At 35.2% G+C, this 22308-nt stretch overlaps 1 protein-coding gene across 1 annotated transcript in view; it reads left to right on the forward strand.

Annotated features, from left to right (window-relative positions):
• LOC149084145 (uncharacterized) overlaps positions 1-14026 on the forward strand; it is a 34720-nt gene extending 20694 nt beyond the window's left edge. Inside the window, exons 10-18 of the mRNA XM_089234498.1 lie at positions 3260-3399; positions 5541-5873; positions 6047-6150; positions 8063-8153; positions 8387-8530; positions 10820-10930; positions 12428-12544; positions 12940-12993; positions 13216-14026. Of these exons, the coding sequence (XP_089090624.1) occupies positions 3260-3399; positions 5541-5873; positions 6047-6150; positions 8063-8153; positions 8387-8530; positions 10820-10930; positions 12428-12544; positions 12940-12993; positions 13216-13341 (1220 nt within the window). The 3' untranslated portion in view covers positions 13342-14026. The remainder of the gene's footprint in view (positions 1-3259; positions 3400-5540; positions 5874-6046; positions 6151-8062; positions 8154-8386; positions 8531-10819; positions 10931-12427; positions 12545-12939; positions 12994-13215) is intronic.
• Positions 14027-22308: the final 8282 nt, after the last annotated feature.

A 22308-nucleotide genomic window follows, 5' to 3' on the forward strand; every position in this document is an offset into this window, starting at 1 on the left:
CTACTGGTGACCCTGCCAGGAGGCTGATAGGAATTCGGTGAAGGGCACCTCGAGATAAACCTGATTTTTTTTCAGAAGAATGCCGCACATAATTGTTTACCGTGTAAAATGTGCGTGACCATACGTCCTGCTTTCGAAGTAGAACATTTTTTGTTCTAGAATCATTTTACCATTCTTAATAAATGCCAGATAACTTAATCCTTGAAAGAGCACTTATTTTTGTGAAGATGATATTTAACGGGGTAATTTTTATTAAGAAAAAATTTTCAAAGGTGTTTCTGGTATTCCAGGGGCCGGACAAGTGAAAAACCAAAATTTTCCTTTGCCTTCATTTGACTATTGTGGATCAAATTCTGAGTGAGGGTATGGGCCCCTAGGCTGGGATCTTTCGCAGGCCCCCTCCCAGTCAGATTTCTCACGGCCCCTTCTATAGTTAATTTATAGTCTGAAAAAGCCAAAAATTTATGAGAATTATCCCGGGCTCTTGTGGGGGCCATGGGTGAGGGAACCAATATGGCCCTTGTAATAGAGTACAGGGGTGGCGCTTGGCCACGCAACCTATTGCTGCCACACGGGGCACCGCTTGCTAAATCCAGGGTGAATGGGTAAAAAAAAATTAAATTTGCCAAAAAAAACCAAACTGTCGGCTCTGGGGTAGGGCGCAAAATCGGAAATGAAGGGCCGAAAAAATGTTTTGTTAGGAATTTTTTGGATAAATTGTGAGGGATGGGCATGACACCTTCTAAGGGTAGGACTGACAGGGCTATAGCTTGAGGCCCGGGACAAAGTCCTCATAACTTTTCTTTTTTCACTCTATAAATTAACTGTAGAAGGGACCCTGTGGAAAATCGGGCATGGACCCTACGAAAGATTCCCTGACGCATGAGGTAGGGGCTATGGAGGGAGCAATAGGTAGGAGGTGCAAAAAATAAGTCCCACACGGGTACAGATTTAGTCTCGAGCCGCCAAGATAGCTTCCATTCTTGTTTCTGGTATTACAATCAGAGGCCTTGTCTATTTTCTCAACGTTTCCGTTGTCGAGGTATAGTAGGACTCTACTAAAGTTGACATCACACTAAAGCGTGATGTCGTGAATTTTTACTGTTAAATTTTGTTGTCTTAAATAAAGTCTACGCTGCCGCCCGGGTGCGCCGCACCCCTTGCACCCTCGCTTAAGCCGCCCTTGTCCCAATACATTATCACATCAATGTAGTTTTCATGGGGAAAAAAAAAAAAGCCGCTGTGGTGGTCGAGTGGTTATAGTGCCGGACTCGTGATGCGAGGATCCGGGTTCGAACCCCACAGTGGTGGTCGGCTGAAGTTGGTTTTCTGTGGTTCCCAACTTCAAGGCGCAAATGCGAGCCGATCTCCCCGTTAAAAAGTCTCGCCACAGAGAGCAACAGTCCTACAACGGTAAATCATTCAACCATAACACTTCACTCATAGTTAGTAAAACTGGGGGCAGATGACAGCACTACACATAACAAGCATTACACAGAAACAAAAACTTTACGTCAGGTTGCACTACACGTACACGCACATTCCCGCATGTACCGATTCGTTGGGGGGTTCATGTGTGGTGTAGCAGTAGTAGGTAGGGGCTCGGGGATCCATGATGTTCTTAAGTCAGCCACCTCGTTGGGCAATTTGCCTGTTGTGGCGTTGTATTTGTATAAAAAATTTTAAATTTCGCGGGTATTTTTCCCCATGTATGATTTGATCTCTTGGAGTTCGTTATAACTGAATTCGACTTTATTTCTTTTCAGCAGAGCAATGGATTGGCACCCCCTTTCAAAATTCATAAAAAAATACCCCAGAGCAATCATTCTCTATTCGATTTTTATAAATATATTCACCATCTGACCACGGCTGAAGATAGCTTTGTGCTAAACTAGATGGCTATCCGTCTGTAATTGCATGAAAATGATGGGTTTTTTACAAGCTTTCATTTTTCACCCATCTACTTCTTGGATTACATTTACTACCGACAGACCAGACACGACCCAGGCTCTGTCCCTCCCGGGATATAAGCCTTTTACCCTTGCGGGTTGGGTCGCGCTGGGGAGTACATTTACTACCAGCACTCAAAAGAATGTCAATAAATGGTCAACAAAGCTTTGTCTGTTTTCTTCATGGCAGCCCTCTTTGAATGAAAAGTCTGAACACACACAATTTTCTGTCTTTACAGTTATTCCATTTTGCTTAAACCTCTTCTATAGTTTGTGTCAGGGCCTACTGTCACCCCAAGTCGTAAAACCACCGAGATTACATGAACCACTTTTTTTTATTTCCTTCCTCCTCATGTTAATGTTACTTGAATGGGGAAAAATTACGAAAAAGATATTCTATGCACTTTGATTGAAATTAAATTTTTTAGTCACTCTGACTAAAAAAAATGTAATGTCACAAATTTCTTCGTGGCCCCCGTATCAGTAGCCGTGGCTCCCCTTTTGCAAGATTTTCATCCGTGGCCCCCCTGGAATATCCTAGGGCCCCCCTGGGGCCATATGGCCCCCGGTTGAGAATCACTGCTTTAGAGAATCATCACTATATCTAGTGGTGGTCCACACAGGAATACACAGGATCGACCTTTAAAGCAGGCACAAAAATTTCCTTCCGGAGAAATTTTGAGTTACTAACCTTCAAAAAGCATTTAGATTTTAAATTGGCAAAATTGGATTGAAATAGCATACAAAAGATATTTCAATATTGGGAGCATGAGCTTGCCCCCCCCCCCCCATACTCTGGGACCACAGACGGTGTTGCGCCATTCCTTTCACTTACTTTCCATTCAGATCAGGCCCTTTTTTGTCCATTTAGTTAGATTACCCATCTAGTTGCAAAGCAAACTATGTTACATAATTTAAATATTACGAATTTCAATAATTTCAGTTTAATTTTTGTATTGTTGTCAACACTACCCACAGACTTGAAAGTTTCATGGCTTGCCAAGTTAGAGACCTGTATTCAAAAGCATAGTACTTAATAAGCACATAATTTTAAGTAACATTTCTTACATTGTTATGATTCACTCTTCATTTTAAAATTGATACAATTTCAAAAATTATGAAATCTCAATTATTGATCAAAATTTTCAACATATATATATACCTTATGAATGTATAGAAAAATGTGAAAATGTCATTTTTCTATTAAATTTCAAAATTCTTGCAAATTTGCGAGAATTGTTACAAGAACTCATAACAACTTGCAAATGATGATTTAAAAAAATTAACACATTATTCTTGTCTACCTGTAGATTATACATTCGATGGCAGCATAATCGAAGCATTAAAGGAGCAAGGCGAACACCAGAAACTTGTCCCCATCCCTTCACCGGTGCTTACCAAGCTGGCTTCATCTCCTCCAATCTTGAGCCGTAACAGACTTAGGCGAAGCGTATCCTTTTTTTTATAAGTCTACAATGAACAATTTTTCAAACTTGTTTGACTCTGAAATTTTTTTTCAGAAGGTGAAGTTGAATAAAATTACTCTCGAAATGTGCCAATGAAATAGATACACTGTAATTAGGTCCTTTAAAACTGAAATAATTTGTGAACAAAGAGAAGAGTAGCTATTTATGTGCCACTTAGATGAAATGTATTAACACTAGAAAGACTGCAGGGGTCTGTGTGGCCCTCGGCAATTTTTGACCATCTTAATACTTTGAAGTGAGTTATAATATTTTAAAGACAGAAAAAATAGAGTTATTACACAAAGAATTAAGGGTGAAACGATCAATCTGTTTTTATTATTTAGTTTTTAAAGCATTCTGTGCAAATGACCTCTTGATTTACGCCAGTGTGAAGGAAACTCAAGACTGGAGAATTTGTATTTTCTATATTCCCGATAGGATTTCAGTGTTACATCTCTTCTAGGCTTTGAATAGGATCAACGAGAATGATCTTGCTTCATTTCTTTCTGCAGTTGGAAGCATCTGATGATCTTTCTAAAGGGTTTCAACCAAGCTCATTGATTTCAATATGAAAAAATTCATATGATTCTAGTCATCATTGATCAAAATCAGTGTCTGTAAACAATGAATTTTTTTGTAAAATATTTTTAGAATCCTTGATGTTCTATTGATAAGGAAGGTCCCATGATATGTTTTGCACTTTCATTTGTAGTTTCTTCCCAACTCATATACAGAATATTATTAAAATCTCAGATTTTTATGGAAATCAGTTGACGTGTAGATGCAGGACAAGATTTTCATTGGTGTCGTCAGTGTTGTTTGCGTTTATTGTTTCTAGTAGCATTTCATTTTGGATCAGCTGAGGCATTGTTGGAAGTATAATTTCTTTCTGATTCACAACATCCATCATCAGTACTGTTGCTCACTTCATAAAGGCTTTGTATGGGATAAGTTTCATTCTCCTTTGAAATCTCATTATCACCACAACTGTTTCTGGATCTTTCCTCATGCAATCTTTGTCAACTCCTGAAAAATTTCCTCTTTGGTGAATCTGGGTTTTTTTTGCCATTTCTACTGTAATCATAAGTACATGGATATTTCTACTATGCAAAACAAATAGTTTATTGGCAAAATGACAAAAATACTTGAAAACAAAAGCTGAGACACCTGCAGACCAACATCTACTGATAAGAATGAAGGTCAAAAAGTTTAACGAGTGGAAATGACACTGTATTAGATGAACAAAGAGACTATCAGAAGAATGTTGACCTTACAAAATGGTAGGGAGGGTCAGCATGACCTTCTCCTGTCTTTCTAGGTATATGGATTTGTATCTCTGTTGTTAAGAAAGATAATGAAAAGAACTTTTTGTGTATTACAAGAACATGATAATTCAGGAAAAGCTAAATTTTTTGAGCATTTGGTTTATTTTTATTTAAGATACAGGAGCAGAAAGAGGACTCAGGGTCATACAGATCCCCACCCATCTTTCTTGTTCTAAAGTGACCAGCCCTATACCATTGCAATAAATAGGAGGGAAAATAATAATTGAAGTGAGGGAATGTAAAAATTCAATTTCTTTTAAACAGCCACTTAATCTACAAAATATGATTTGCACCTCTCTTTTTATGCTGCAAGAAATTTTTCCCATAAAATTTAGAAATTCGCTAAGTTACTGGTTACTTTGTAATTAAAACTTGCCACTTTTACAACCATCTCTGTATATCTTGTGAGCACTAAAAAGTAGAGAATATTAAGAACTTAGAACACAAACTTTCTAAGCTAATTTTCATCTAAATGAAAGGGAAAATTTCTTTATATAGATATGATAGAGGCAGGTGCAAATGGTACTCTAAAATGTTTGAGGTCCCGCTTTTGAGAACAAACTGCAAATTTATGCTCTCATAAATATTTTTATTTCAGATTTTTGAAGGGGAAAAAAAAAGTGGTTCTGCAATTGTGACAGTTTTTAGACTGCCAATGTACAGTATCATAGTCTGAGTTCTCAAAATGCATATCATTAATAAAAAAAACTCCACCCAAATTGTTTTAACGAACTTTTTCAAGGGTTTCTGTATCGTAAAACTAGCTTGGGAAACTCAAATTTTCATTAACTCTGTACTAGATATTGAATAGCATTCCTGCTGTTGTGGATATTCCACTGAAAACAGAGAAAAGCTTGGACAGTGCTTATGAGTCCCAAATCAGATTAGAGACTTTCAGCCATACAAAGCTTGACGATTCCTTTTTGAGGGAACCAACTCCAGAGCCTCTTGTAATCAGAATTACAGAAATGGACCCTCCTTTTGGTGTCACAATTAAAGAAGAGCCACAAGACTACGAGATGTATCCTATAGATGATTTACCACCCTTCTCAAGTTTTGAAGATTGCCTGTACAGTAGGACGCCGGATCTCGGAAACACTCCCATTAAGTCGCTCACGTTCTCTCCATCTCAGGTATGATCAGAAATAGGGTTTTGTTCTTTTAAAACTCAATGTTCGATTGAGTTTCTCATAATTTTTACTTCTGAATTAGCTTCATATTGCTTTTCAGAATTGTCTTGCCAGATTATTTTTATGTGCAACAATTTCTTTGCTTTACTTACGACTATTTTATTTCTTTCCCGCAGTTTCTCAATCCTCCAAGCTCTAAATTTGGTGTCAGCACATTGACTTCTACTCCAAAATCTTACATGCATACACCAAGCTCATCACAAACTTCGTCTCAATTACCGTAAGTTTTTTTTAAAAAGAAAGTTTAGTGCATTCATTTATAGATTAGTACTTACCATGGCTTCGAACCTGTGTTACACATGTATCTCAGTTTATGTGATGGACAAGGTTGTATGCAAGAAAAAAGTGATAACAGGAATTAGTCAGAGACTAATGCAGTAACAAAAAATTAAAAATGTTAAATATGGTAAAGGTTGCTTTGAATTTCAAGTGAACTCCTGAATGCATATAGGCCTACAAGTTTTAAATCTCATGAATGATGCAATAAATTGCAAACTTATACATTAGAATCTTAATAATCCTCTCTTGTTTGTCCAGTCACCCCTCTCTCTTAACAGATGTCAATTTCCTTAGTGGTTTGGAAATTATTGAAGGAATCTGAAATTATTTCTTATTGAAACCTACCTATTAAAAATAAGGCGCTGATTCAAAAATTAAAAAAAGAGTCGCCTACAATTGATGCCTTTGAAGGATTTTCCACTAGACATTGCTTGGTTGGAATGATTGATTCTGTTACATGTGATATCATTAACTACACCATTGGTATACATAACATTTTGCTTCACAGTGCACCGAAAAACAAGTCGGCACAGGTAAAAATTAAGTTTGAGAGAAGAGGTAGGTTGGAGCTGTAAAAATATTCCAACTCATGAGAGATGTTGCAGAAAAAAATTTCTGATACAGCTGCAAAAGATGACCAAATTGTCTCCATTTCTGTTGGATGTATAGTTGCTTGTAATTAATATGTATGATATTAAATCTTTGAAATTGATGCATATTCTATTATGCAGAAATTTTTATTAACCAACAGAGGCTTGTCCCATTGTAAATTTAATAGAAAATATAAGTGTAGTTTCTTTAATCTAGAACAGAATAATCAATATAATCTATTAGATCATTTGTAAATCATGCTTTAGAACTGTGGTAGGGTCATGAGAGTGAATAGACTCGAAAATTATGTAGCCTGGTAGTGAAGTGACTAGCATTCTGATCTGTGGCTGTATGTCTCTTGATTTTGAACCTTTGTTCTGACATAAATGTAGTTTCCAATTGCTACGGATTGTCTGTAGTTTTTACGGACGGCTGCAATACGGGAGACTCTCTCAATACTATGGAAATTGGTTTAAAAAAATCGGGTCTTTGAGTTTCTTGTGGTGTTTTACTTATTTTTATTATTATTTTTATAAAATTGCATCGATCTTTACAGTAACAATGAATTTATATATGTAACAAAGAATTTGTATATATAACAATGAATTTGTATATGTAACAATGAATTTGTATATGCATGTGAGAGAGTTCGAAAGAAGATAAACTTGGAACCGATCTGTTTTGTCTCTTCACAGAAGGTAATCTGTAAAGCAGCGTCTAAACCTGCAGCTTAACTCGATGCCTAAACGTGCAAAAATCTGTTTACTGTCAAAACCATCCCATGCTGTGGGCTAAAAACACAGGTTTTTGAATGGTTGAGCGAGGCAGGTCCAAGCCCAGCTTCCTTTGCATAGTGCATGATCGAGCTCGCAGAACTTGTGTCGGAAAGAATGTTTCATAGGAGCGGCGTAGAAGCTCTGATATGAAGAAAATGAGGATGGGGGTTTAAGGTTGCTAGATGTTCATATACACTGCCCACAAAGGCATATGCATGTTGGGATTGCATTGAATATTCATGAATAATTTAGGGACTCTCTGACCTCAGAACGGTGCTTCGGGAAAGTGGGGGGGGGGGGTTGTGGCCTGAGCCGTATAGGTTCCAGTGCCACTGAGGTGCTGCATTTAATGAACTTTGAATTTAAAATTTAAAAGAAATTAAATTTTTGAGTGATTATTTTTTATTGTACTATGTTGTCTGAGGGGTGCCCCCCCCCCCCCCATCTGTGAATAATTGTTTAGAATTTAATTGTATGCATTTCCAGGTCATTGGACACTCCAAAACTTCCTAATCTGTCATCTTTGATGTCACCTTTGAAAGAAGTTCAGTCTGTAGGGTATATTCCTTATAATGAGGTGAGTGAAGAACTTCCCAAGGATTGTGTGCGTGTGTGTGAAATTAGCAGCATAGTCTATGCCTTTCAACACATATCATCATTGAATATTTGTTCTATTCGTTTTATGCGGAATAATTTTTCCTGCTGCTTTCACAAGTGAAGTTAATTTTTTTTTTTTTCAGTTTTTGAATTATATCACTCGAATTTTTTTTTTTCTTGGTCTTTAGTTCTTTTCTTCTTTCCCATTTATAGTTGTTGCAGACCACAGAATTGAATTCTGTAATTTCACAGCAACTGACAGATTTCCCTCCTGCTATAAAGAAGGAACGGGACATTACTAATGCTAAATGTGATGTAGATTGCACAATTCGATCAACTACTGCAAATGATAAGGAGGTAAAATATTTTTTTTCATTTTTCAGCTTTTTTTATGTCTCTTCTGGGTTACATGTGTTACTTAAAAAGTGTATTTGTCTTGGAGTATTGAAGCACATTTTTGAAATTGCAAATTTTTTTTATAGTATATTTAGTGAAATATTTGTTTGTCCCAAATATTTCAAAAAAAGAAAGAATAGTTTTGAATTAATCTGAAAACTGACAAACCTTCACTTCCAAAATACCTCACTCTGTTTACTTTTGCATAAATTTTTTTCTCATCATAACTTCTTAAAGTTGTTACTGTAATTTGCGATTGCTTATATACAGGGTGGGCAAAAAGTCTGTAAAAACTTTAAAAATGAATAAAAACCGGAAATAAACAGTTTACAGGGTTCGCATCGTTAGGTCACTGGATTTTTTTTAAAGAGAGGAGAAAAAGAAAAACTAAGAAAAAGAACAGTGGATAGGTAGCATTAGTATGAGCGACTTTGGTGGAAATATATATATGCAAACGAGACGATCATAAGAACTTGTGCTCCTAATCCACAACCAGTTCACTGTTGTAAACCGCGTATGTGGACCTGCTGCACTCTGCCGTTGCTGGATTTGTGACTCACCTGCAATGTGTTATCATTTGTGGTGGTGGTGGTCATGTGGAACACATACTGCTGTAATAAACGATTTGGAGGCATTCTGTTCGTTATTTGTGTATCTTTTCTTTGACTTGTGTATGTCAGCGCCACCTATCTGCTTTTTTTAAAGTTTTTTTCTTCCTGTCTTAAATTCCTGTGACCTAGTGATGCTAACCCTGCAAACTGTTTTTTATTTCGGTTGTTTTTCCAGTTTTTATGAATTTTTAAAGTTTCTACCGACTTTTTGCCCACCCTGTATATGACCCGAATGTTGTGAATATATTTGTTTGGTATGCCAGAAATATAGCTTTCATCATAAGGTGCCGGTCTGAAACATGTCCTAATCTGTGTGCATATTTGTTTGGGAATAATTTTTTTATACTGAAGTGCTAAGTTAAACATTGAGGCTTTAAAAATAATGCATTTTATTGCTAAAATAACCTTGTTTATTGAAAGAGTATACTATGTGCTTGTGGGTTTTATTGTCATTTGTTGAGAATAGTTGAGAAGTAGTAATACAGTACAATGAAACATTCCTACAACGATTCACAATTTAGCGATAAATCCCCCTCTACTACAATACTTTTCTAAATCTTGTTTGGAAATTATCTATGGTCTGAGGCTAAACTTTCTATATAACACAATCGTTTATCATAAATCCCTTTATAACAATATTTTTTTGGAGATTTCAAAACTGGTACGACAATATTCTTCATATTATGCTCAAAATCACCTTCAATATATTTTCGAATTTCTCTCCCGTGTTTATTATTTCTAGGGCTTTCAATAACATCAGTGTATCAGTATTTTTCTAGTACCTTAAAACCTCTGTTTTGCTGACACCCGTTGGACAAAAACTTTGTCCGTAAAAGAGGTGTGATAATTAATGAGGTGATAGAAATGCATGCTTTTATTTTAGAAAGGGAAATTATTATTTAGCCATAAAAGAGGGGTCACTGCATCTGAGGGGTGTCCGTTAAGAGGGGCTTTACTGTATATCTACTCTCTGAAAGTGTTAATGAAGTTGCCATAAAGCTACTTTTTTGTGTAGATACGAAAGTGTTGAGCAGTAAATCACTTCACAGGGTAAAACAACTAAATTTTACTCATCAACAAATCAAATTTTTTTTGCTGTGAATAAACACTTATGAATGCATTTTATCATGTATATATAAATTGTTTATAATTTTTTTTGATTGCATTTTTAATTGAGTTGCTGTATTTTAGTAATATATGACGTCCATACCTGTTATGGGCATCTTTTTCTCAGCCACCTCGTTGGGCATTTTGCTTTTTGTGGCCTTGTATTTGTATTTTACGGTGGCACTAACAACAACAATTCAGAAGAGATGCCAACGACAGCATAAATTTGGCACTGCCTGATGATAATTCTACTTCACAAATATAACTATATCCTCTATACAACAACAGTATATTTTCTTGGTCTGCTGAGTATCGCTATATTGAGATTTAACTGTAGTAATATTAACTTTTGCATAAATAGTGTTAAAATATTAAATTTTGTAGTGCTCCAAAGATTTTTTTTCTAATCAAATTTGACTCCACAAGGTGGCTTTGCTTTATTTGAGATTTTAAAAAATCATTGATCTTATCAAATATTTTTTGTGATAGATGTTTGCTTAATTTCTGGTTCTAATCTGTGTCTTTTCTGTAGAATGTATTGCCAGCAACCCGAGCTCGTAAGGCATTGCATAAAACATGGGGTACTTCCAGTGATTTGACCTTCATTGGGCTTTCAAAAAATGAGTCAAGTCCAGAAACACCAGTATGTTCTTTAATGAGTTTGATTTTTTTCTTATTCACCTAGGAGAATTTATTGGAAATAAGATCTTGATTTTTCAAATACACCCTCATGCAATTTAATTTCAGAACACTCATAAGGTGCTGCTATACACTGGTTGAGGATTTATTGTCTCAATATTTTTAATATTTTGTCCCCAAAATACAGCAAGACTTAGGAAGAGTGCCACCCCCTGGACCCAATTAAACTTATGAAGCCATAAGTGGGGTGACTTGATTATGAATAAGCTTTTTTTTTTTGTTAATTTGCCTAGCAGAAACGCTTTAAAAACTGATATTACAGTTAGGGTGACATTAATGTGTTAAACGTTATACAGCAGGGCTGGAAAAATCCTAGGCATCAAGTCTCCATGTCTTAAAAAAAATTCTTCATTGGCACCTAAAATTTTCCATACGATATGTGATTACCATGACAAAATTTTCTGATTTCATAATCAATGCACCTTCTAACATGGAAAAATGGATCCTCAACTTTTGGAAAAGTTGAAAACACAATATTTATGATTGTTTTTCTTTAGAAAAATACTATGCTTGGTCCTTGAAAAATTTGTCTGGTGTCTAAATTCTTTTTGATTTGTCCAGCCCTGCCAAACCGAGCCCTTACTGACTATAAGTACCTTAATTGCTGTGCACGCCAATTTGAGTGGAAATAACAGCTTTGATACCATAAAATTGAGTAAATGTTCAGGAGCTTTTAGGCATCAGAAATTTGGTTTGGCTCATCCAATCCATGTTAGAGAAGATCCTATGGACGGATGGGACCAAATATAGTTGAATTTGTTATAACATATCCCGTTGGTGATTCAAGAAGTGTATGTTATAAGCGAGGTCTTGAAATTAGCTTTTGTAGTGCAATAGTATGTATACAATTTATTATTAAGATTGTCGTGGAAAAAAATAAGCTTGTGCAGCACGTAATTGGAATGTAATATTGCATGCATAAAGTTTGTGATTGGTATCTGAAAAATTTTGAATATTTATTATTTGAATTAGCATTTTGCTTTTCAGCAATTGATTTTGATGATTTGCAACAGATGTTGCTTCATCACAGCCATCTACCAGGTGATCAAAAAGTAACAAAAAAAGTTAAAATTCAATAATTTGAGAAGCATATATAAAAAGATGATGCAGTTTGCACAGAAAGACAGGATTTTGTTTAATAATAAAAATTTTTAGTGCAAAAATAATTACATATATTAAAGATTGTATATATATGCATACACACACATACATACAATGGTTTTTTCCCATTTTCTCGGTTACATTTATTGTCAACAGGTAACAGTAAAGCTGAACAAATATTTATAACATCATCTGTTAGTAACAAATGTAACTATTTTGGCAATATGAATTTCTTGTCATTGAGGAAGTTCATGTCATGGTAGATAACTGTTGTTGCAATAATTTCTGCTGATTCGCCCAGTATAGTTTATTGTGTTAATAATAATTATTTTTCCCACAGAGTAAATCACTGCTATGCGATGGGTCAGCAGTGTTTTCTCCTTTGCCTATCTTGAGAGAGACTTTACCAGAATCCTGTGGCACAAGCGCAACAACTGCTTATTCCAAGCCATTAAAGGTATTTTTCTTGTTCCTCATGAAAAATTATTTCTACTTTGATCTCTGTGAAACATACTAGAGAAATACCATGATGAATCCATGCAGTTGATGGAATCTTGGGAAAATTAAATTAAGGCCAACAACATAATCCAAATTTATTGTGTTTTTCTTTTAGCAAAACAACTTTTATGCTGCTTAAAAACTATCTTTATTCTCTATTGCTGTGGTTCTCGAGAATATATTCAAAATTCAGCCTCATTTACATGTGAAATTACCTTTCCAGTCCTTCAGAGGGTGTTTGCACTTCTAATTACAAACCACTGTTACATCATATTAATTGATGTTTCTTCAATACTTTGGAAATGGTATTTATTCTACAATCAGTCTATTGTTTTTTTTGTTGTTTTTTTTCAGGTGAAAAATATTTTACTGAAAATTGAAACCCCAAGGAAATGTAGAAAACCTCTTGTGAGTACATGAAATTTTTTAAAAATTTTATGTAATGTAGATTGAGTGAATGCTGAAAATATGTATCTGAGAATTTGAACAGTTATTTGGCTCTGCTTTAAACTAAATGTCCTATTTGTATTTGCTCTCATGAACATAAAATAACTAGCATGACAAAAAAAGTAAAAGAATAATAGAATGTCAACGACAATAATTTTATTCCGGTCTTTAATTTTGTTTTAGATCTTGACCAGATGGAGTGAAGTTACATTTGGAAAAACCACTGACCAGATAGAATTGACAGAAATGGCTCGTCAGTGGGTGACTTCACTGCGGCCGAGAGTCCTTAATTTCCAGTCTATGGTATAGCTCAGAAAACTTCTGTTGAAAATGATTCTTAGAATACTTTTTGGATCCACACAGTTGATTTTAATACAAAAAACACAGACGCTTTAACAAAAACATAAATCATGGATATAAAAACTATCAAAAATGTAATAGAGAATTTTCTGGTTAAAATTTTTTCTAACTAAAATTAACTAATCAAATCAATTATATTGAATTTTTGGAATCAGTTATTTGTTTTTACATATTTTTTTCAAAAAAAGAACGTAATCATAGAAATAATTTTTTTTGATAAGACTAACCATTTACATTTGCCATTAGAATATATATTTCGTAATGAGAATTTTTCATTGAAATTCAAGAAGCAGTATAATATTCTGTCATCCCTCCCCTTTTTTTTGAGGAATTGAAATTTGGACAAAAGAGAAAGCAATCGATTTGTAGGAACCCATTATGCTTGTTGAAGGACCTTTGCTTTGATTACATTTCTATATATTTGTCGATCGATGGGTGACAGAGTATTTGTGAAAGGCAAACCACAAAATAAGTTTGCTTAGTGAGATTATGATGTAATATTATTTGCTAATCCATAATTTTACTTGCACTGCTTGTGATTGTGTACAGTATAGCTTTTCTATTTGGATATATTTTTGATAATGTAATTCTGTTGGGTTGTTGCAAATTAAATGTTCAACTTTGAAGACCATTGAAAAAATAAAAAAAATGCCTGTTTAATCAAAGTAATCTCCACCAGCATCAATGTATTGTTGCCAACCAGTGGAGAGTATGAAGGATGAGGAACACAGACCTGCCAACTCTCTGGATTTAGGCGGGAGGACTCCAGGTTTTTCATCTTTCCTCCTGCTTTCCGGTATGTCAAAATTTCTCCAGATTTTGGCAGAAAATTAGATTTTATGCAAGCTTCACGTTGTCGTGATGTTAATGACTGCCGTCGTCGTTAGGGAAAACACCCATAGAGGACAGTTGTGGTCATTTCCATCGAGCAGCTGTAAAAAAGTCTTGGTGACCGCATTTAAGCAACTGGCAAAGACATGACTTTGTTTATGTCGCATTTATCTGCAATCATTTATCAGGGGCATGACCTTGGTTGCCGAAATTCATGTATAATCGTTATTGTATTCCATTAACAGCCATGCGGTAAACACAAGTTTTTTGGGCACTTCTGGTATGTGGTTGGGCATTAAGGTGGCTACACATGTAACTGCAAGCTTAAGAAGCATGTATGTTCAATGATTTCGCATAAGCATGCACAATTTTGCTTTCAAAAACACAACAGTATAAGTATGCTTGCACTTGAACCAGTTTGTATTTAAATATGTCAAATTGTGGGATGATGTACTCACTTTGGCTGATTTGTCCTTGTGTATGAAAGAAAAACACTGCAACCAAAAAATGCCAGCACCGTAAGCAGAGTTCACTGAAGAGTGAAGACTGGTACAAGTTACCTACATGGTATACACCTTCAGTTTCTCTTGTGCAATCATGGCTTGTACAAGCATGCATAATCAAAATTCATCCAGTTTTGAAGCTGCTTTTATAATCAAAATGCTTTGCATGAAACTCTCCCACAAACGCTCAAGCATGCTTGTACAAAGAATAACAACATGCATGCTTTTCAAGCTTGCGGTTATGTGCAATTATATGCCGCCTTTATTCTGAAGTAATGTCTCCTTGCCTATTCATAAATGTGCTGGTTGCTTGAAACACAGTTTGTCATCCATTTGTCTAAATTTGTTTTGACAACTCAAATCTCCTGTTCGAAATTTTGCAATGGCCAATGGATCTCTCCCCGATTAGTTATTTTTCCACTGAATGCCTTATTGATGTTTTTTACTGCAGTCGCTGTACAATATTCCAATTTGAACTCGTAAAGGTATACAATCTTTATCGAGGTGTTTCCACAATTGAGTCTGTAGTATTCAATATCTGATGTTCATTGAATGAAAAATTTGAAAAACTTGAAAAATTTTCATGTCTCAGTCCTTGCTCTCTTCCAAAAACCATTAAAAACTCGATGCCATTCATAGTCCATTTCATTTGCAACAGCCCAATATTTCTTTAGGATATTTTTTGTTCATTATAGATGTTTTCTAACGAGATCAGACTTGGATATAGTGACCAATATGGCAATTAGGTAATTCTGATCTTATTATGGGGCAACCAATATCATTATTGAAAGTCGGCTTGACTGTCATACATAGTTCTGGAACAGTTAAAGCAAAGTTAAGTATTCTGTGTTTCTGCAGTTCCACATTTAATCGTTCTGATTCAGTTGTATAAATGCTAATTTAGCATTGTATGGAAATTAATTCACACTGATTTATGTTGTCACATTCAGTATACACTATTACGTTAAAAAAGTTCTGAGACTTGTAACAAATTATGAGCCTTTTTCTTAGGTTCTGAAGAAGTGCAATGAACAGTGACGAAGGCACTGCAAGGTGTGACCAAAAAAAAGGCTTGCAATCCACTTTTACATCCGTGTATGAACATGGCAAAGTGTATAATTGCACAGGGTAGTTATTTCAAAGGAAACACAAAGTTAACAGGTTATATCTGTATTCATTCTTCTGTAATAAAATAAGTCTCAGAACTCTTTGAATGTAGCAGTAGACTTAGAGATGAGTAATCCTGTATAATTTTCTTCCAATTCCTCCCCCAACAATGCATTTTATTCAAGGGGGATTCCTTAAGTCTAATCTCGATGGGAGTACACTATTCCAAAACAAACTTTTATAATGAAATCACTAATCCGCATAAACTTATATATTTTTTTATGAAACATTTATACATTTTTGATACCTGAGCTATCCTAGAATCATGGTAGACATTTTCTTTTCTTTTTGCAAAATATGCAAACATTTTATACTGGTGCTTTTTCCCCCCTTTTCGTTTATATTTTTTTTGTGTAATTATGTATACATTGTATTTGTTTATTTTCTGACTTTCTCTGGTTTGTGTACAAATATTCATAGTTTGTATATATCTATATATTATGGAGGTGCATATTGATAATTACGGAAGGGTTGTACTTCTGTTATGGTGTGTTTTTTTTTTCTTCCTGCATATTCTTACTTACCATGTATGTTATGAGAATATCTTCTCCCGAATGTAGTTTTTTTGTATGTGGGAGGAATGTGGTACAAATAACTGTGAGTGTGTTGTAGAAATTATGCTTAATATCTTATGCTAGGTGTGCAACTTAATTCTCTGTCTGTTTTGCTAAACCTTCATAGCAATTTGGGGAAAATTTACATCCTACTCAATATCAGAGTGAGTGCTTTTGCTTTGTACACATTTGTGCCATCTTTTATTTGGAAAGAGGTTAGTTCATCAGAATGGAATGTTGCTTCTATTGACAACCTTGAGAGAAGTGGCTTGACTATCAGCCAGGTGATACTCATAGGGATCTGAAGGAAAAGGGTCAAGAAAGTATGCCACATGTGAAGTTTTCCATCCCAATCTATGGATCGTATTCGAGGAAGTTTTTGTTGAGTGTGGGAAGGGGAGGAACTATGACAATCAAATGGATTGTCTTTCTTACCTTGTAATTGAGACTTATTTTTTTCATTGAATGCATCTCTAATAATCATTAGTGACCATTTCACTTGGTTGTGGCAACCTATATTATACAACTCACTGATTTCACTCGAAATCATCTTAGCAAAGATATGTGATCTTGCAGTGCTGGTTAAAGGCTCACGTCAGATTCCAATTCTTTGGATTATCGTCAAGTAGTTCCTTGTTTCATTTAAGTCACAATTTCATGCTTTCATGCTGTGAATGAATATTCTTGAATTTGGGAAGGAATGACAACAATGTCATTACAGCAACAAGGTTTGTAGAGAATCTAATGGCAATTTTTGAAGCTTTTTCCCAGCTTGTGTAAGTGTTTCAAAAGACTTTTACTTGTTATTTCAAGTTGCATTGATAGCTCTGACTGTGCATGACAGGAATTCTCTTTCAAAAGTTGTTGCAGGTTCCTCTTTTACTATTTCTATGGCTGACGCTAACTGTTCATTAGGAAGAGCAAAATTTCTTCAGTTCAAGCACAGGAATCTTTTTTTGCAAGTACTGTAAAAACTTAGCGTCATACGAGCACACATAATGCCTCACAAGTAATTTTTGGAGCCTTTGGTGTCCTGATTAAAAAATATAAAAAATGACTGCTTTGCAAATATTTTTCGAACAAAATTACATTTACCATGCCTTTTTTTTACCTTATATCAATAGTACAGACTAGGAAGCCTTAAGGAAACCTTAAAATACTAGCAGGCTCATCACTAAGTGTAGCAACCCTTGTGAGTCTGGTAATGGCGACTATGCCTTGGAAATTGTAAAAAAATCATTTAAATTTCACTTTGCAAAAATGAGAATATCTAGTAGGCATCCACATACCAATATTAAAAACAGAAAATAATAAATCAAAAACTTTAAGGAATAATGGTTTAGACTATAAAGCTTATGTATAAACACAGCAAATGTGTTGCCATCCACCGAGCACAGTGACGTCAGCATTATTGATTGATGAGCCCGCCTGCATCTTTAGATGCTATACCTGACTTCTTCAGCTTTCAAAAGCTTACAGATAGAACTTTGATGTGAGGAAATAGCAGTAAGATATATTCATTGGCATATGCGCTATATTGGAGTTGGGGACTGAGAACTAAGTTGCACACCTAATAACATAGATTAAAAAAAAAAAGTATCCGCCTGCTTGTAGCTGGTACTTGCCAATTACCTTGTCCCTGTGATATAACTGGATACGATTAAACGTGGCTTGTTGTAAATGTTTTTGATAAGATGTATATTTCTAACAGAGTGTTGAATTCCTTAAATCTGGAGCTTGTTTGTTGTAGATACTTTTGTTATCTTCAAACACAGCTTGATTTGGTTAATTTCTCCGATAACGCTTGAAATGGCTCAAGCTGTTGAAAGCTTGATCTTTATACTGAAATCTCTCAAAGATCTAACAGCTCGATTGCATCGAGTCAACAGCATCATACTGTTGATGGTATTTGTTGGTATGAATATCATGTTCACAACCTAGATAATTATATGTTATCATCATTGAGGAGTTATCAGTTGAATGTTTTCTCTAACTTAGATACTTGTAAAAGTTTTTTGCCCCCAACGAAACTGTGGATTCTGTTGGTTACTTGCATTATTTGGTACTGGTCTTTATTGGGACGATCATCAATTTAGCAATGAAAAAAAATAGCAGCCTTGTGTGGAAGTTTTTTTGGTGGTTGAAGAGATGAGCTGCTACTTAAATCACACACGATCTACCAATTAAATCACAGGCTACTATCAGAAGCAGTCTAAAAATAATCATATTGATGTTGTAGATAGTCTCTGGAAATAATTAAATTGGCATTCTCTCTGTATGGTTCTATGTCTGAAAATAATCTAATTGATACTCTCTGAATCGCACTAATTCCATAGCTGCCAAGTCTCCTGGATTTCTACTCCATCTCCTGGACTCCCAAAAAATTATCTCAGGCAGTTTCTTTTGTTTTTAATCTCTGAAATGATGTTACAAGCATGAAGTAAATTGTTGCCATGCGTCAAATTACAAAAAAAATATTTCATTTTGGGAGGGGTGGAAAGACAAAGTTCTTGAAAGAGCAGCGTCAATTCGGCCTTCCTATGTCCAAAATTTGAAATAGGTAAGATGACTTGTATATGTTTTGACCATATGACCCTTTTCGGGCCTGAAAGAGATTTTTTTTTTTGGCACGATTTGATTAGAAGTAGTAATGACAGGTAATTTAATTAACTGGTTCGCAGTGTTTGAGCTAATCGACGATGGCTTGTACGATGTCATATTTCTGTTAATGAAAAATCCCTTTTATATTAATTTTTTTTAAACGTAATTTGGATCGGATCTGCATAAAAATCTCACTAATTCTCTCATTCTCCAAAGCTGGCAGCTATGCAATTTAAAAAAGCAGGTTCGTTCTGATAATCCGACCAGTACCATTATTTCAACATATTTGCAATGGTTCCCCCCCCCCCCCCCAACAGCATATTTATTCTTTTAGCAAATACATTTATTCCATTGGGGGGTTGCACAGTTTGGAAAGATTGCAATATAAAACATATTTATGTATATAAAAATCAATTCAAATTTATGTATTTATTATTCACTCTCAAAATTTTTTCTATCAATCCTCCAATTAATCAATTTTTATCCAACATAATTTATTCAGCAATTTTATAAAGCTATTATACATATATTTTTGAAACAGAATGTTATAAATTTTAAACTGTATATTTTGTATGCATTTACACTGCAAATGAGAATCTATTTTTGGTATTTATAAAGCACAAACTATATTTTTATAGAGGAATTAAGCTCTAAACTCGGGGTGCACAATCGTTTTAGTTCGCTGGCCAGATATGTGGTAATTCCGCCACTCGCGGGAAACTTGTATATGTAGAGTGATCATATATGACCATTTTTACAGGACATTCCCGTAGTTTTGGTCATCTCAACTTTTTCATTAAATGTGTTCTGTTTTCTCCCTTATTTTCAGCGAGGCTTACTGGAATTTGTGAAATCAAGAAATTATAATTATTTTCATGCATTTAAGAATTTTTTTCCCGTAATTTATAACTTTACCTGCCATTTGACATTTTTTTGGCTATGATTGGCAACTTTACTTGCCTTTGGCAATTTTTTTTATATGACTATTTTTGGTGATAGTTGGTGATAACATGTATGGATCATAATTTACCATATTTTTATAAAAAAAAATATGATCAGCCTAGGCATCTAGTGCATTTACACTTTTCTATACTTTTATTTTTATGTATACATTGGAGCACCTTTCATGGGCCAGATGGAACCTCTTGGTGGGTCACATTTGTCCTGCGGGTTGTGCACCCTTACTCCAAACCATCACAGCTTGTCATTAGAGGGTTTAACATGACATTTCTTTTGAGATATCCTTCTAGACGTTTTTTTTTGTCTGCACCTACATGTAACTAAGTTAATAATGGAGGACATTTATAGTGACATTTACTGGTAGAAAATTACTGTAAGACAATTAAGGTATTTCTTGGCATAAACACCACAGCTGGAAATGAACGCTACATTATTGTAATGCATGCACAGTATATATCTGAGATGACCTTAATGCAATTATTGTTTCAGTGAATTTACAAACAAATATTCATTTGAAATCATCGCTAAATGCCCAATACTAATTCTGAATAAGTTGAAGTGCAATTTGGTTAGAGTTGATATTTCTTATATTATAATGTTTTAGTCAATTTCTTGTCGAAACAAAAACAAATGTTGATGCACAAGCGTTGTAATTTTTTTTTTTTAATGTAAGTACAGTGGATGCTCATTTTTACAAACCTTACGGATATGAAAAATAGTTTGTAAAATCGAAAGTTTGTAAATGGGAAAGATATTTAAATAAATAGTGTATTGTTTGTGAACCCCAGAAGATTAGTTTGTAAAAACGTGCACTCTGTAAATTGGAGGTTTGCAAAATCGAGTGCCTACTGTACTGTGATGATTTGACAAGACATATATTTTTAAAAGTTTGATAAATTTTTTATAAGTTATTTATTTTGTAAAATCATTTTTTTGCATTTATGTGACTTCACATGTGTTGTCCACTGAGTGTCTCAAATTTCATGAAAGAGGTTTTTCCCCCGTTTTTAAATGAAGAAGAGTAGACACTGCAGAAATGCGATGTAAAAAAATTACACAATATACAAGGATTGGGTGTATGTCATAATTGTTTTTTTCCTCTTAAGGATGCAGGACTGATGTGAAATTTCAAAGTATAAAATGGGTAGTACCAGGGCCATAATTTTTGTAGAGGGGAGAGATAAAACCCTAATTTTGTAACTCCCTCCCTCTAATGTAAAAGTGATATAAGGTGTTTCCCCTAAAATTTGCAGCGGGAACGGGAGGGGCGGGGGCGGGGATTGCCCTCTTTGTTTCCCTAGTTCTGGCCCTGAGTAGCATTTTTTACAATAATACTGATCAGAGAGGCGTACGTGGGGGGGGGGGGGTGTCTGTGCCCTCCAAGCTGAATAAAAATTAGGGGAAAAAATTATTTTGGTGAAAAAATTAAAATATCGAGAGAAAATTTCCTTTATATGTTATATTAACCAATTTCTGTTCATTTAAATGTTTTTTGAAGGGTGGTAACTCAAAATTTCTCTGGCAGAAAATGTTTGTGTCCCTTTCCCCAAAGATCAATCCTGCGTATACGCTGATAGCAATGTGCAGGTCATGTGCAACAGGAAAAACAATCATGAACAGTTTCCTGTTGTGTGTGTGTGTTATTGTAGTGCAGAAAAACGTTTAGAACTTATGAGCCCCAAAGCAGAATGTGGCAAAATGTGCGACGTACGTCGCAGAACAACCAGTGCTGTTGCAGAACAATCTGGAGGAATTTTAAGAAAAGTGTAGAAAAATGCTATTATGTATATGAGAATTTTTGCCGCAGAACATTTTCAGTCAGCTGAAGTCTCGTTGCAGAACATCGCAAAACATTCTGCTTTGGGGCTTATGAGGAACATTGCAATCACTAGGAACTATACCTTCCATATCATTATCAATATGTTGCGACTGCTCGGAGAGACTACTAGTGCTGACAACAACCCATGCCTATCACTTGGGCAATTTACAGTCTGTTATCCCAAAGGGGATGGGTTGAAGCAGAAACTTTGAGAACATCTTCCTCCCGGATGCCACAAGAGTGGCCTGGCACTAAGCTCTCTGACCCAGATCTGAGGGTGGATCCTCCAAGATCGAGATCTCTCGGGCAGACTGCCCCCAGGCTTTGAGGGCTGCTCTGAGAGACTACTACTAAACCACACATGCACCTCGTCCATATTTCTCTGCGGAACCTCTAATGAATCGATACATGTTGGAATGTACGTGAAGTTTGTTTCTGTGTAATGCTCGTTATATATATGTGTAGTCATAGGCATCTGCCA

The sequence above is a fragment of the Pholcus phalangioides genome, unplaced genomic scaffold (assembly GCF_987345545.1).
Source record: "Pholcus phalangioides strain wild (caught in Gottingen) unplaced genomic scaffold, Ppha-v1.0 ptg000008l_1, whole genome shotgun sequence".
In the NCBI taxonomy this organism is placed as follows: Eukaryota; Metazoa; Arthropoda; class Arachnida; order Araneae; family Pholcidae; genus Pholcus; species Pholcus phalangioides.